This window comes from Neomonachus schauinslandi, chromosome 4, assembly GCF_002201575.2.
Source record: "Neomonachus schauinslandi chromosome 4, ASM220157v2, whole genome shotgun sequence".
Classification (NCBI taxonomy): Eukaryota; Metazoa; Chordata; class Mammalia; order Carnivora; family Phocidae; genus Neomonachus; species Neomonachus schauinslandi.
The window spans coordinates 187,046,738-187,061,124 of NC_058406.1; the positions used below are offsets into that span (position 1 = coordinate 187,046,738).

Below are 14,387 nucleotides of genomic sequence, written 5' to 3' on the forward strand. Positions count from 1 at the left end.
GCCCCCCCTGTTCTGCCAGGGACTGACCTGTCCTTCAACAGCAGGAACCAGGGAGAGAGAGACCGCTCAAGTACCACCCAGTTAAGAGCCAGGACCTAAACCGCCCCCTAGTTCTAGCCCGGGTTGCAGGCCATCTCCCACAGCGCGCAGGGCCTAGAACCCCGCCGGTGTGTTTAGGGGCCCCTCGCACCAAGAGTACCACTGTGTAATCAGAGCCCCTGACCAGGTGGGGGGCTCTCACCTCACTCTCCTCACTGCCCTCTGAAGGGACCACGGACACGGAGGTGAGGACCAGGGGCTCCCCTCGGACCCTGGCAGCAGCTCCCTACCTCACACAGGCCTGGCCATTCCCATCAGTACTAGGAACCCCAGATGTGGATGGTGAAGCCCCCACCCTATCCCTGGCTGGAGAGGGTCAGGGGCCTGTGGGTTCTCCAGTCACCATTGAGCAGGGGCCCACGGGATGGGCCATTCGTGGGGGTCATGCACACGTAGCCCAGGCAGCCACACATGGGCACACACCCGCGCCTGAGTCAAGCAAGGAAAGCCCCATGCGGGGCAGAGAGCGGTCCCCACAGCACCTGTCAGGGGCTCCTTCGGAAAAAGCGCTCTCCCTTCCACAGGCAGCCAGCTGGGCAGAACCCCAGAAGCATCCAGGCCAGGCCTTCCCTGCGTCTGACAGGAAACCAGGACAGCCCCAACGGCCCGCCGCACAGAGCAGGCCAGGCCTGGAGGGGGCATCCCACACCCAGACCTCAGCTGGACCTCATGTGAAAGTAGCCAGACAGCTCTCTTCACTTGAAGTGGACACTTTCGTTTGTGACAGAACCAATTCAAAATCTCGCTGCGTTGGCCACGGTCACTCAGCACGTTCGTGGACCATGGAAGCTGTGCCTGGCGGCACCCTTCTCAGGCTGCTGGGACAGAGGCTGCCCTCACAGGGCAGCTGGGGGCACAGGGTAGGTAGAGTCGGGCACGGTGAATGGCTTCCCAGACACCATGTCAGAGGGAAGGCCGGGGGCAGGCGGGCACCCCAAGGAACATGCCAGCCAGGTCAAGATCAAGGTCGGCCACGGCACATGCCCTGGCCCCCGAACAAAGCGGTCACAGCCTGGGAAGGGGGTTTGACAGGCAGAAGGGCTGCAGCCCCCCTGATGGATCGCTACACCCCCGCCAGCCCAGTGGCAGGGCTCCAGGCCCCAACTTCAATGCCACCCTCCCCCTGAGCAAGACATTCTGGGCCCCTTCCCAGGCCCCCGCGAAAGGCGCTCGCAGCCTGGCCCACACCGACCATAGCTGCCCCACCCCTAGAGTGGCCTTCTCTGGGCGTCCTGAGCCCCCGTCTACCCTTCCCAGCACTGACCACCCCATGGAGGTACCTGCTTCACTTAACTGCTTGCCTCCTGCTGGGAGGGGAACGCTGTGGGCAAAGCGGGCACCTGGCACAGGATGATGGCACCCCTGTCTTTCGGGGAGCCCCACCGCCTAGCACCAGGCTCTCTACTAGCCCCTCACAGGTCCTGGCCTGGGCTGAGCAGGAGGGGCCCATGTGTTCACCACCAAGCAGGGCCCTCACCAGACACAGAGCAGGACCTGGGGTGTGGCCATGACATGGGGGGGCACCCCCCCACGTGAGGGCTCACCCAGAGCTCCTCTCACTGCCACAGCCTTCAGGGCAGGGCAGGAGGCTGCGGGAGCCCCAGTTCCATTGGCCTGGTCAGGGCAGGTCTGGGGATGAGCAGGCACTCCCCGAACAGATCATATGTTGTGCCCCCCCCAATTCCTCTGTTGAAACCCTAACCCCAGTGGGATGGTGTCTGGAGGTGGGCATCTGGCAAGGGCTCAGGGTTAGACAGTCACGAGGATGAGGTCCCCACGATGTGACTGGTGCCCCACAAAAAGAGGAGAGACACCGGAGCGCTGTCTCTGCTGCATGAGGATGCGGTGAGAAAGCAGCTCTCCGTGGCCCGGACCCTGACCTGACGCCCAGCCTCCAGAACGGAGAGGATACACGTCTGTTGCTCAAGTGTGCCGGGCTTCAAGAGCTGTGCCCAATAACCCGGTCTCGGGGCAGATGGACGGCAGAGGGGGGCCGCGGCTGGCTCACGATGCCCTGGGGGTGGGTGTGAAGGGGGCATGGGGGACCCCACGGCCACCCCCGAGGGGATGCTGCCCATCCTCAGGCTGAATTCCTCTTTAATGAGATGTCACTTCGGAAAAACATTTCAGAGCCTTCAAAATCGTAGCCCAAACCTCGTCAAACCACCCGGAGATTACTTAAGATTTACCGCACAGACACAAAAATAAAATAAAATAAAGTAAGGCAGCCCTGCGCGCGGCAGGCCCTGTGACAGCACCATTTGTAGTCGGGACGGAGCGGCCTCCAGACTCATCTGCTTAAGCACAGCGGCTCCTGTTTACTCCGCGCTTTCGTGTCAAATGAATTTGGAAAGAGAAAAAAAGTGACAGGCAGTTTAGGGATATAAGTCACATTTCAGCTTCAGTTCAGATTAATGACCTTGCTGGAAGCTGCCGCCGAGGGCAAAGGCAAATCCAAGATCTGAGAACAAAACATTAAATCTTTGCTCAGCGTGAGCCTCAGCCCTCTGGGGCGCTCGCAGGACCCTCTGCCGCCCCCCACTGCACCCCAGGGCTGGTTCTGGGCACCAGTGGTACGAGGTCCTAGGGGCCCAGCCCGGCCTCCGGTGGGTCCTGAACCGATGCGGCCCACGGCCTCTGGGGCCATCAGCCACTGCCCCTGCGTCCAGACAGCCCGAGGCCAGGAGCCTGCCCGCCAGGAGGTGGCAGTTGGCACCGCAGACAGAGCCCCCGCATGCAGTTAAGAATCCTTGCCAGGAGGGGCCTGCTTTTCCCCTGGTCCCAGCCTCCGGGGACAAGGGTGGCTGTTGCCCTGCTACCTCCACAGTCATTCTGATGCCAGGCCCCTTGTGGCGCAGGACCGAGCGTGGCAATCCCCCAACAACAGTGAGGGCTGTCATCCCTGGGACCGGGGCGGGGGGGGCTGGGGGTGGGGGGACTCGCCAAGGCCACTGGCCATTAGCTGCAGGGCGGTGCTGAGCCAGGCTCTGACCCGGCCCTGCTCTGGAGGCCGGGCTGCAGCGAGGCTGAGAGTTCTGCCCCCTGGCCTTCCTGCTTGCCCAGGGTCACTGGCGCTCCGCAGGCTCCCCCAGGAAGGCAGCGCTTCCACGCACACACCGCTTCCTCCCTACAGTGCGTGTCTGCAGGAGAGTGCGACCCGGGGCCACCCCATGCCAACGCTGGCACTCTTGGCCTTATTTCCCACCTGTGTTTACCGGCCCCCAACACTGCCAACTGAAGCTTCTAGGGCTGTTGGGGTCTGTCTGCTGCACCCCCCAAGGGTGTACCCCTCTGAGGTGGGTACCGATCAGGAGGTCCAAGGAGGGCTCACGGTCCCTGGGCTCAGGCCGGCTACCTGGCAAGAAGCCCTTTCTCACCACTGCGGCCCTGATCCCATGCTGGCCTGGGCCCAGCCACCAGCCCAACCCCTCCTTCTGCCCAGGGAAAAGCTGAAAAACCTGCAGATGCACAGGGCAGAGGTCAAGGCCACAGCCAAGGCCAGTCGGCCAGAGCCTCCGTGGGGCCTGCTGACCACACTGAGGCAGCCCCCCAGCTCTGACACAGCTGAAGGCAGCAGGTGGGTGGGCACCAGACTGGCCGCCGGCCCCGGAGACAGGCCCTTTCTGCTGCCTCGACAAGCCAAGCCCAGGCGTGCGCAGCCAAGAGCGAGGCCAGGCAGCCGCAGGCGGCCGCTCTGCTGAGAAGGCAGCCCCCCAGGGCCCAGCTGACCTTGGGCAAAGGAAGCCCAGCCCGCCAGCAAACACACTTCCCAGGACCCGAGTCACTCGGGCCTCAGCACCCACCACACCCTACCCTGTAGGCCCACCAAGCCCAGCGCCTGGTCCCCCAAGAATCCAGGGCTCTATGCTCAGCTATGTCCTAGATGCCTGGGGTAAAAGGGTCAGGGCAGACGGAGACCCCGCTGAGCAAAGCCTCCACGCATGGCCGCGGCTGACGTGCGGGCATCCTGAGGGGGGCGGTTCAGCTGTGTCTGCATGCACGGGAAGGTTCTAAGGCCGACAGCACCCAGGAACCTGGCCCAAGCCTACAGCCATCGAGCACAAGCCAGTGCTATGGGACCTGAGCCGTCTGGCACCCAGCATGGCCTGGGAGAGTGCTGCACACAGCCCCCCAGGGCAGCGCCCTAACTACTCCCACCCGCCAGACCCCCAGGTGGGCCCCCGTGCCAGGACACCCAGACAGCCACGGCCCTCCCTGCAAGGCAGAGGCCTAAGCACCGTCTTCACCAGGATGAGGAGCTTGTGGGGAACAGCAGCCGTACAGGGTTGGCAGCTGGATCTGGGCCCGTCCACTCTCAGTCCGTTCTCAGCCTGGCCCGTAGCATCCACAGCCCCAGGCTGGCCTCCCCTCACAGCCCACCCCTTCCCCCTGACCCGAGGTCAGACCTCGCATGCCTGCCCACATGGCTCTCTCAGTCCCCACCTGCTCCCCAACTCCCACACTGAGGTGAAGGCATACTCCCCGTCCTGCTGCTGACTGGGTAGTTCTCCACCTAATGGGCTTGACATTCCAGCTGGTTATCAGGTGGCTACTGCTTAGGGGGCGCAGCCAGCCACCCCCCTCCCCAGGAGCCCTCACCCCACAGGGCCTGGCTCCCGCGTCTGCTCGGTGACCCCCGCAGGGCCTAGCAAGCTCAGCCTGGCCCAGCTGAACCCAAACCCAGGGCTTCCTTGGCAAAAAGCTACCCCCAGCAGCCACACCCCTGGGGAGAGGCAGGGCCTTGCCGGGGCTGGACGTGGGGCCGGAATGCGGACTGCAGGAGGGGAGGCAGAAGCAAGAATCAATAAATCTGAACCTCATTCACGATGATCTGGGGCTCTTATTAAGTAAATTAATTTAAGTTAATTTAGCTCGATCATGACTCCCGATCACAGTGATTTAGTGAGGGGGAAATTGCATTAGGAAAGGCCATGCTCACTAGATAGGAGAACGGAAGAAAATTAGACCCACTTAGCAGTGTGAATTAATATGGAAATAGCAGGTGTAAATTTAACCTTATCGAGAGAGTGAAAATTATCTTCATAAATTTGTAGAAATAGCCCCCAAGGTACTTATAAATCTATTTAAAACAAAAATATTACAAAAAGTGCAGTAAAATTAATTTAAAATATACTTCCAGCTATTGCCTCCAGAAAAATCAGCAGCAGGGCCAAGTTTAGTGCCACCTCGTGGTAAGGGAGGAGGGCAGTGCCGGGGTGGGCTAGTTGCCCAGTACACGTGCCGTGGGCCAGCGGCCGGCACCTCCTTTACGGCCCCAGAGCCCGGCAGCCACTGTCGGCAGGGGGCTCATGCTGGGCTAGCAGGATGGCCCTGCCCAGGACTAGAGGTGGTCCAGCCTCCTGGAGCACCATGATCCCTTGCTTCACAGCCTCTGGTCAGAAGTTATGTGCCCTAGAGTGCCCACTGCAGCCAAGCGAAGGCCTACGTTCGAAGGAGCTCCCACACCGCTCCCCCAGGAAGGAGGCTCCCAGAGGGAGGCGAGGGGGCAGAGGGAGGGGGTCTGCCACTGCCTGGTTCCCACCTACCCGCCAGAGCTGTCACCCCTCCCCCACCTCATCAAAGGAAGGGGCCACACCCCCATGCTGGGTCTCCTGAGGCCCCAAGGCTGAGCAGGCTCACGAGAGGGGCCCCCAACTTCAGTCCCCTAAAGCTGCTGCTCCAACTAGCCCTCCCACTCTGGGCCCGGGGCACCCAGGAAGAAGGGGGAGCTGCCCCCACACTGCACGCTGTCAGCCAGAAGCAGCCTGGAGTAAGGCTGCAGCGCTGGGGGTGCAGGCGGGACCAGTGTGGGGGTGGCATGGAGAGGGCCACAGCCTCCTCTCCTGCCCCGAACAATCAGTATGTCACTGCTTCCAGAGGGCTGCTCACAGCCCAGGCTCTGACCAGAAGTTTCTCCGTGAAGGACGCCCAGGTGCAGCCTCAACAGTCTGGACAGTGGTGCCCCCTCGGCCGTCCCCTGCCAGCTAACAGCTTCCTGACAGCGGTGGGGGCACACATGTCCGTGCACGCGGCCCACACAGGCTGGCCGTACGTCTGGTGCAGAGACTGATGAATGGAAAAAATGAGCCCGTTCCTCAGCCAACAAACCGTGGACCCGGCACTTCCGAGCGGCAAGCTCAGCCCCCAACAGGCCCCGGGCCCGTGGCAGCCTGGAGGAGGGCCTCCTACCTGGACAGGGAGAGCCGCCGTGCCCGCCAGGAGGGCAGGGACAGGGGTAACTGGGGGGCGTTGAGAGGAGATACTGGGGTCTTCTTGACGATGCGGTAGCGGGTCTTGATCACTTTGCTGGTGGGAGGGGTCCGCGGGGTGTGCAGACTGGACGCTGCGGAGAAAACCCACACAGATGTGGTCAGTGGAGGTCAGCAGGGCCTCCTCTCGCCTACCCCAGGCCCTCCCCCTGTGGCACACACACATCCCCAGGGCTGCAGGAGAGCTGGGCCCAGGCCTGGAGTCCTGAGACGCAGGGCAGCGGGCACACGCAGGGCACCGGGGACGCGCAGTGACGGGGGCAGGGCAAGCAGCAGCCAAGCCTCCGCGGGCCAGCCGACGAGGGCAGCTGGAACCCCTCAGCAGGCAGCACCGGAGCCCCCAGACTCGGGGCTGGCCCCAGTCTCCAGGGCTTCCCGTGGGCAGCGAGGAGGGGACCTCGGGCGGGTCCGGGAGGCCAGGGGTGCAGAGTGCTCACCTCCCTCGCTGGACAGCCCCCCCAACAAGCTCACGCAGATTTATGTATCTAATCACCACTGTTTTCATAACATCTTGCAGGGTGATGAATGCCACAGCTTTTCTTCTTGCTGAATGTTTCATGCAATTAACAGGAATCTGTTTTGCCCGAGTTCCCTTCCACTTGATAGCCGGCAATTTCTCCACAGCTTCAAGGAATGTACCTAATTGCCCGGCTCTCATAATATACAGCTCTAACTGCCCAGATAATTAAAGCGAGTGCGGCGTGGGACGCAGGCGCTAAAGCCTCATGACCCACCCCACGGCCAGCAGCCTCTCCGGAAGCTCCCCTCTCGGACAGGCGCTGGGACCCAGGCTCCCAACCTGCCTGCACAGCACCCGGGAGCTCCCCTTGGAAGGGAGGCTGCCAGCAGGCCCCCAGCAGTGGGTGGTTCCCCAGGGCCCCCACCACAGAGACGCCCTCACGAGGAACTGACCCAGACACCACAGCCAGGCGGCCGGGCCGTGGGCACCAGACGAGGCCACCAGGAAAACGCACGCGGTCTCGCTGCTGGAGTGCCAGCACCAGGGTGGGCCCACGACCCTTTGGACCAAGTGTGCCCGGGGTCCAGGATGGCCCAGGCATGCGGAGGCCCCAAACCCACAGATCCCCTGCTGACTCTGCCTAGTGCCGGCCACTCCGCTCCTCTGACAGCATGGGCCGTGACCTCCGCCTGCTCCCCGGGCCCCAAGGACGCACCCTCCCAGCACCCACAAATCCCAACCCAGACTGGGAACCTCCCCATTACCCGCCCACAAGGAGCTGTTACGGGTCTACAGACAGCACCTAAAAATCTTCCTCCGGAGCCCTAGACCCAAAGACCTCTCGCCCACAGCCAGGCCCCTGAATCAGCACCTTGGCCCACAGACCCCCCCCCTCTCCAGGCTTGTCCAGACCGCCAGAACCCACTGTACCCCGGGGAACACCTGGCCAGGAGCAAACAGGACGAGCCTACCCTGTTGGCACCACACCTGCACAGCAAGGAAGTGGCTGGTAACTGGCACCGTGCCTCCTGGTCCAGATGTCAGAAGAGCCCCTCCTTCAGGTGTCCCCCACCCTCTGCCAGGGCTCCCATCCACCCACATGGCAAGGCTGGGACACAGCGTGGTTCAGAGCCCTCCTGAGTGCCCCCGGACCAGAGGGCCTACCCCTGCTGCCAGACCAAGGAGGATGTGGAGGTCCCTTGCACCTGTAAGGGGGTGGACGTGGGGCTTCAAGGCCCACAGAGTGCCAGGAGCAGGGCAGAACTCTGGTCCCCGGACTGGAGGCAGGGACCCACAGCAGCCGCCCACCAAAGGGAGCCATGACACATGCAGGTGAGGCCAGGCCAGACCCCCAGCAACAGGAGAGGTCCCCCTCCCCCACTTGTCTGTCTCTCCTTCATTCTCCCTCCCTCCAAAAGCAGCAGCTCTGGGGAGTCAGGGAGAAAAAAGCAGCTCAGCAAACGCAAAGGGCGACATGGCATCACCGGGGACACCTGGTCTTGCGGAGCGATCAAACTGAGCAGATCTTTAGCTCTGGGCACCCCACACACACTTGGGACATAGGGCAGAGCCCAGCATACAGTGGGGCATCAGTAGATAAATGTTTGCGGAATTGAATTTGCAAAGTCTTACAAGCAAGGATAGACCAAAGAAAATCAATAACAGCTTGTTCCAACTAAGAGACTGCCTTTAAGTCATCCAAGCCCCCAGCTAACCTCACCGCCTCCCTGCTCCTGCAGCCCTTGCATCTGGACAGCACACCTGCCTGTAGACCCCGACCGCGGCTCAAGGGCCTCCCAGGGCAGCCACCACCTGCCGCTCCGGAATGTAGGTGCCCTCCCCAGAGCCACACAAGCCTGGCTCTGCAGCCGGTTTCCTACTTGGGGGCACGGCTGCCTCACCACCCTCATCCCCTTCCTCCTGAGCACAGGGAACCCTGAGCCTGGCCCAGCTCTGCTCCCCTCTTCCAAATGCACAACACTACCACCTCCTCCAGGAAGCCCCCAGCCCCCATGCCGAAGGGCCTGGACTCTGCATTCAAGTTAACAGGCTGCGGTACTTTTTTTTTTTTTGAAGATTTTATTTATTTATTTGACAGAGAGAGACACAGCGAGAGAGGGAACACAAGCAGGGGGAGTGGGAGAGGGAGAGGCAGGCTTCCCGCCGAGCAGGGAGCCCGATGCGGGACTCGATCCCAGGACTCTCGGATCACGACCCGAGCCGAAGGCAGCCGCTTAACGACTGAGCCCCCCAGGCGCCCTGTGCAGGAATGTATTATAAGTACCGCAGCCTGGGGCGCCTGGGGGGCTCAGTCGTTAAGCGGCTGCCTTCGGCTCGGGTCGTGATCCCAGGGTCCTGGGATCGAGTCCCGCATCGGGCTCCCTGCTCGGCGGGAAGCCTGCCTCTCCCTCTCCCACTCCCCCTGCTTGTGTTCCCTCTCTCGCTGTGTCTCTCTCTGTCAAATAAATAAATAAAATCTTCAAAAAAAAAATACATTCCTGCCCAGTGCAGGCCTACCGTGAAGTCAATTTTTTGCTTAACTTACTGCATTTTACTTGTTAGTGCCCAATTACCATTTCTAGGAAAACAGAGTAATAAAGCAGACCTCTCACAAGGCCAACTAGCATCAGTTCCTTCACATTGGCCTCTGTTCGGCCGCCACCCCCGTGGTCCCGAGAAGCGGAAGGGGGAGGGGAGGGCACAGCAGCCCACGCCCTGCCCCCACAGTGGCCTGCACGCCACTCCTGGTCCCTGTCTCTCCTCGACAGGCAGTGTGGACACAGGCAGTGGAAGTGCTCATGACAGTGACCCCAGGGAGACCTGTCCGGGGCGTCCCTGCCGAGGGCAGAGACAGAGACGGGCGGTGGGCCCCCACGACCAACAGGTGCAGGGGGACCAGGGAGCCGGGACAGGAGGGAGCGAGGGCGCTGCTCCAGCGCGGAGGTGGAGCGGCTGGCATGGGCAGGCCGAGAGGCGCCGTCCCCACGGTGCAGGCGCCCAGGCCTCGCCCCGACCCTGAGGCTGGGAAGGCTGCCCCAGCACAGCCCGCCACCCCCCCCGGCTGGCGGACGGCCTGTGTGGATAATCATGTTATTTAGATAGGATGTGGGTTTAATTCCCTTCATTACAGACTCCCAGGGTTGTAATTTTTTTTCTCCACATGATGTATTCCCTGTGGCACATTTCACTCAAATCAAACCCTTCGCGCCTTTATTGCCAACGAGGCCTGGGCGCTGCGTTATCAGGCCCACACACACAGCCCTCTCCGCCCTGCCGTGCAGAGGTCACTTCTAATGACTAATCGATCTCATTAGCTTTCCTAATTAAAAACTTTACTACCGCAATGGAAGACAAACCACAAAAAAACTGCTGGCATCATATTTGAGTGGGATATGAGCCCATCTATCAGCAGAGCCCGCGCGCCTGCAGTCGGCCCCGGGGGCCAGCCGCCCCACGTTCCCACGCTCGGGGGCCCTGCGCGGGGTAGGGGGGGACACATACAAGCAGGCCTGCTGTCAGGGAGGGAGGCCACCGAGGCCCAGAGCACCTGGGACCCGTCCGGTGGCCAAGCCCCGTGTGTACCGCCCTCTGTGATCCAGCTTGTGATCCAGCTGCGGAAGCATGCAGCCCACCAGCCCCTGGCCAGCCCCTCCCAGGGCCACCAGGCACTGGGCGGACGGCAGAGAAGGGAGGGCCCCGGCAATCGGCAGCAACCGTCTGCAGCAAGCCCCGGCCCCAGCTCGCCCAGCCCCCCTCCTCGGACAAGCCACTACAGATGGCAGAGCCCATCAGACGGAGGTCACGGCTCGCTCGCTCTCTGTTAGCGCAGAGCAGGAGTTGAGATGGAGTTCAGATTTTTATGGAACTTCAAAGGGCAATAACTGGGTAGAAAATGAGTTGCTAATTTCACAACTGTTTAATGAATAAGAAGATAAAGACCTGCCCGAAGATGCAACCAGCAGGGGAGGGAGTGTCCAAAACGGGCCCTGGCCAACCCAGGCCCACGTGAGTGTCCCCTGTAGTATGTGGCTGTCCGTGTCTGGCTCCCTTGGGAAAGGCCTGCTGGGGAGGGGCAGGGACCACGTGTCCCAGGCCCCACAGCTTCCTGCCCCCCACCTCCAGCAACGGGCCACAGATGGGAGCTCCAGAGCCCAGAAGCAGGCCAACTGAGCCACAGGCTGAGGGCGCCGTAAGAAGGTGGCAGATCAGTCCACAGCTGGGCTTCCCACCCCGTTCCAGAAGGCCCTCCCCTGAGCCTCCGAGGACCAGGCCGCGTGAGGAGGCAGCTGGGGTGCTGCTGGCTGAGGCACAGCCCAAAGGCTCGGCCGCCTCTGGCCCTTCATCCCAGCTGGGGACGGGACCGCCGAGCAGAAAGCCAGTGACCGACACTCGGGCACGGGGTTCACCGGAATCAGCCATACGGGACGCCCAGGCTAGCAGAGCAGGGCTGCACAGACCCATGTACGGAGCGTGCGATCTGCCTACGAATCAAGCTATGCTCCGGAAGGAGGGGCACCTCTCGGGGCCACGGCAGGGTGGCGGGGGAGAGAGACCCCTGACTGAGGATGGGGAGCCGAGCCAGAAGGGCCTTCCACTGGCCCCAGCTCCCTGGTGCACAGTCCGCTGAGAACCCCCTCCCTGTGCGTACCGCCTGGTCTGCCCTCCAAGGGCAACGCTGACACGTGGCCCAGGCCCTTCGCTGGCTGAAGACCGTTCTAAAAGGCCGCATCGTGGCTCAGCGTCTCAGAAGCCACACCGATCGCTCTTCTGCCGCACAAACCATCCTCCACTCCGGTCGGCTCAGGTCACAGCTGGCCTGTCCGTGTGTCATCAGCCGGCAGTGCCCCCACCGCCCGCAGTCCCTCATTGGGATGGGCACAGGGGCCCCTACCTGACCAGGACCCATGGGTGCCAATTACAGGCAACCTCCATACGCCCAAACTCGCTCTTCCGTGGTCTGAAAGGTCTTTCTTCCACGGCACTTTTGGATGAGGTGCAACTTTGGCCCAGCCCAGGATCTGGCCCTGGTGTCCTCAACCCTGGGAGAGGGACAGGGAGTTCTGGCATAAGGCAGACAAGAGGGGACAGAGCAGGCAGGGTGTCGAGCCCCGGGAACCAGCCCAGGCCCCTCCTTGGCAAAGATGCGGGACGGCACCTGGCAGCGGGGCTGCTGGTGCACCCCGGAGAGAGGCCAGGAGGCCCCTGCGAGTGCCCGGGAAGCTGAAAGCTGACGGGGTGGGGCACACCCACAGCCCTCCCCCACCCCCAAGGCCTCTTCCTTCGGCACTGTCCCTCAGTGCCCACAGCCTTCGGGGCGGGCCCTGGCCGTAATCCTGTTCTCCAGCAAGAGCAAGACTCTCAGATCAGCTGCCTGCTTACAGCTGTGACTGCACTGCATGGTGATCAGTGTGCAAAGGGGTGCACACCACAGGCAGGACCCAGAGGAAGCAACCCCAGCAGTGACACCGCCAGCCTGGGAGGAGGAGGAGGGCCCTGAGCGGGGTCCAAAGAGAGGGGACAACATGGCCACAGGCTCTAGGCAGTGCTCCGGCTTCTGGCAGAAGAGGGGAGGTGGACTGGGGGGCTACTGGGAATCCAGGGAGGAGTTGGCTAGCATGGGGTCTGGGCCCACCCTGCATTGCCTCAAGGTCGGCAAAAGGCTCATACCTGCGGCCAAGGCCTCACCCTGCTCCCAGACTCTGTGCCACCCCAGGGACAGTGACAGGGATGGACGGGGGGCCAGGTGGGGCCAAGCAGGACAGGTGGGTCCAGACAGTGGGTGGGCAACAAGGAGCCCACAGAGCCTGAGCTGGGGAAGGGTCTCCAGAGAGCCAGTGGGGGGACTGAGCCCAGGCAGGCTCCGGGCACCTGGCTCAAGATGCATCACCCCGTCCTCCGGGGCCCTTACCTTCCCACCCTTATTTGACGGGGGATAGGGCAGAGGCAGGTGCAGGTCAGCCCAGACGCCCCTGGTCTTCTCGGCGGCAGGAGGTGCCCCGGTGTCCACTTTCCCCCTGGCCACAGGCAGGCCACACAATGGGCACGAACCCGTGTGCCAGAGCAACCGGGCAGGACCCCGGCGGGGCTGGGGCTCGGTCGGGCAGCCCCTCCCAACAACGGCGGGGTTGCACTCTTGGGAAAACAGCTGCACAAACACCAACAGAAGAGGAAGCACACATTTCTGAGAAGCTTTCAACAGGGAGTGCTGTTCTCACATCTGAAACCCTCCGTGCATCTGAGCTGTTGCAGAGCCTCGAGCCTGGCAGGACGGCCGTGCCCACCACGAGAACCAGAGCAAAAGCCGGCAGGAGGTTCTGTCTGCCCCGGGGCGGGGAGGCTCTGCCAGGAGGAGCACAGTTGCCTGCACCTCTCGGCCGCGGGTTAGGACCCGGAGCACCTCCTGGGAAGCGCGGCAGCCCGGGCAGCACCTCTAGTCACAGCGAGGCCTGGCCCAGCTGAAGGGCTGCCAGAGTAAACAGTGAGGTGTACCTGCCCCTCTAGACACTGCCCATCCACCAGGGCATTTCTGGAAGTGGACCTCATCTGAGCTGTCCCCTCGGTTACCCCCATGGTCCTGGAGATGGTGACACCAGAGCTGCAATTCGGGGTGAAAAGGGCCTGAGACTCCTCGGAGGCCACGAGCAAAGGCTCTGTGGATGCCATTGCAGGAAGCAACCAGAAGAAAGGCCCTGTGGGGTGCAGGTTCTGGTACTTGGGTGCCGGGCAGGGGGTTCCCAGGATCGCCCTCCCACTCCCCAGCCCACTGAGGCTCAGGCCAGTTTCTGCCCGGTCTCTCAGGAACTGCCAAGGGAGAGCTGGCCTGGGGGCAGCCTCAGCAACTCTGCACCCCATTCTCTGCAGCACGCCACCCAGCCCAGCCCACGCTGCCCTTGGCACCGGGGCGTGCGCACCATGTGTTGTCATTTCCTGCTCACGTGGCCTGGCTGCCAGCGCCCCCAGACGCACCAGGGCCCTCACACCACAACCCCAGACCCTTCAGTTCTGCACTTAGCCAGGATGGATGTGTCCAGACGCAGGGCTGGGGGCCTCAGATGGCCCCCCGTCTCTGTGCTACTGGGAGATTAGCAGCTAGAAGGGGATCCTGGGGAAGGACACCAACAGCCCAGTCTCTACTGACGCTGGTGAGGTGGGGGCACAGCCCACACCACCTGCCCCTGGCTTGGGGCGAGCAGCAGGGTTCTGCCAGGACCCTGACTGACAGCCTGGCCGTCTCTGCCCCCGGGCTGGGCTGCCCCTCTCCCCCCCGTCCCCCAGCCCTACCACACGGCAAAGATTCAGCAAAGGGCCCCAGGCAACTGCATGGGCAGCTCAACCCCAGGAAGCCCGCTGGGCTCTTCTGCAGACCAGGGTACTCAGCCATGGGCAGAACCCACCCAGCTGGGTCCCACTCAGACAGGGAGACCACTGCTGTGAGACAAGGTTGACGTGGCGCCCACAGAGCAGGGCAGGCTCTGGTGACAAGAGCGGGAGGCGGGAGCTATGCTTAGCTCGCGTCAGAGGGACAGCCTGCTGGGCAGCCAACCTTCCAGAAAGAAAAC

The 14,387-nt window shown here is 62.6% G+C and overlaps 1 protein-coding gene across 1 annotated transcript in view; it reads right to left on the reverse strand.

Annotated features, from left to right (window-relative positions):
• The window catches only part of ZC3H3 (zinc finger CCCH-type containing 3), a 91,497-nt gene that overhangs the window by 47,463 nt on the left and 29,647 nt on the right, over positions 1–14,387 (reverse strand). The window contains exon 4 of the mRNA XM_021688501.1: positions 6,289–6,442. Within this exon, the coding sequence (XP_021544176.1) occupies positions 6,289–6,442 (154 nt within the window). The remainder of the gene's footprint in view (positions 1–6,288; positions 6,443–14,387) is intronic.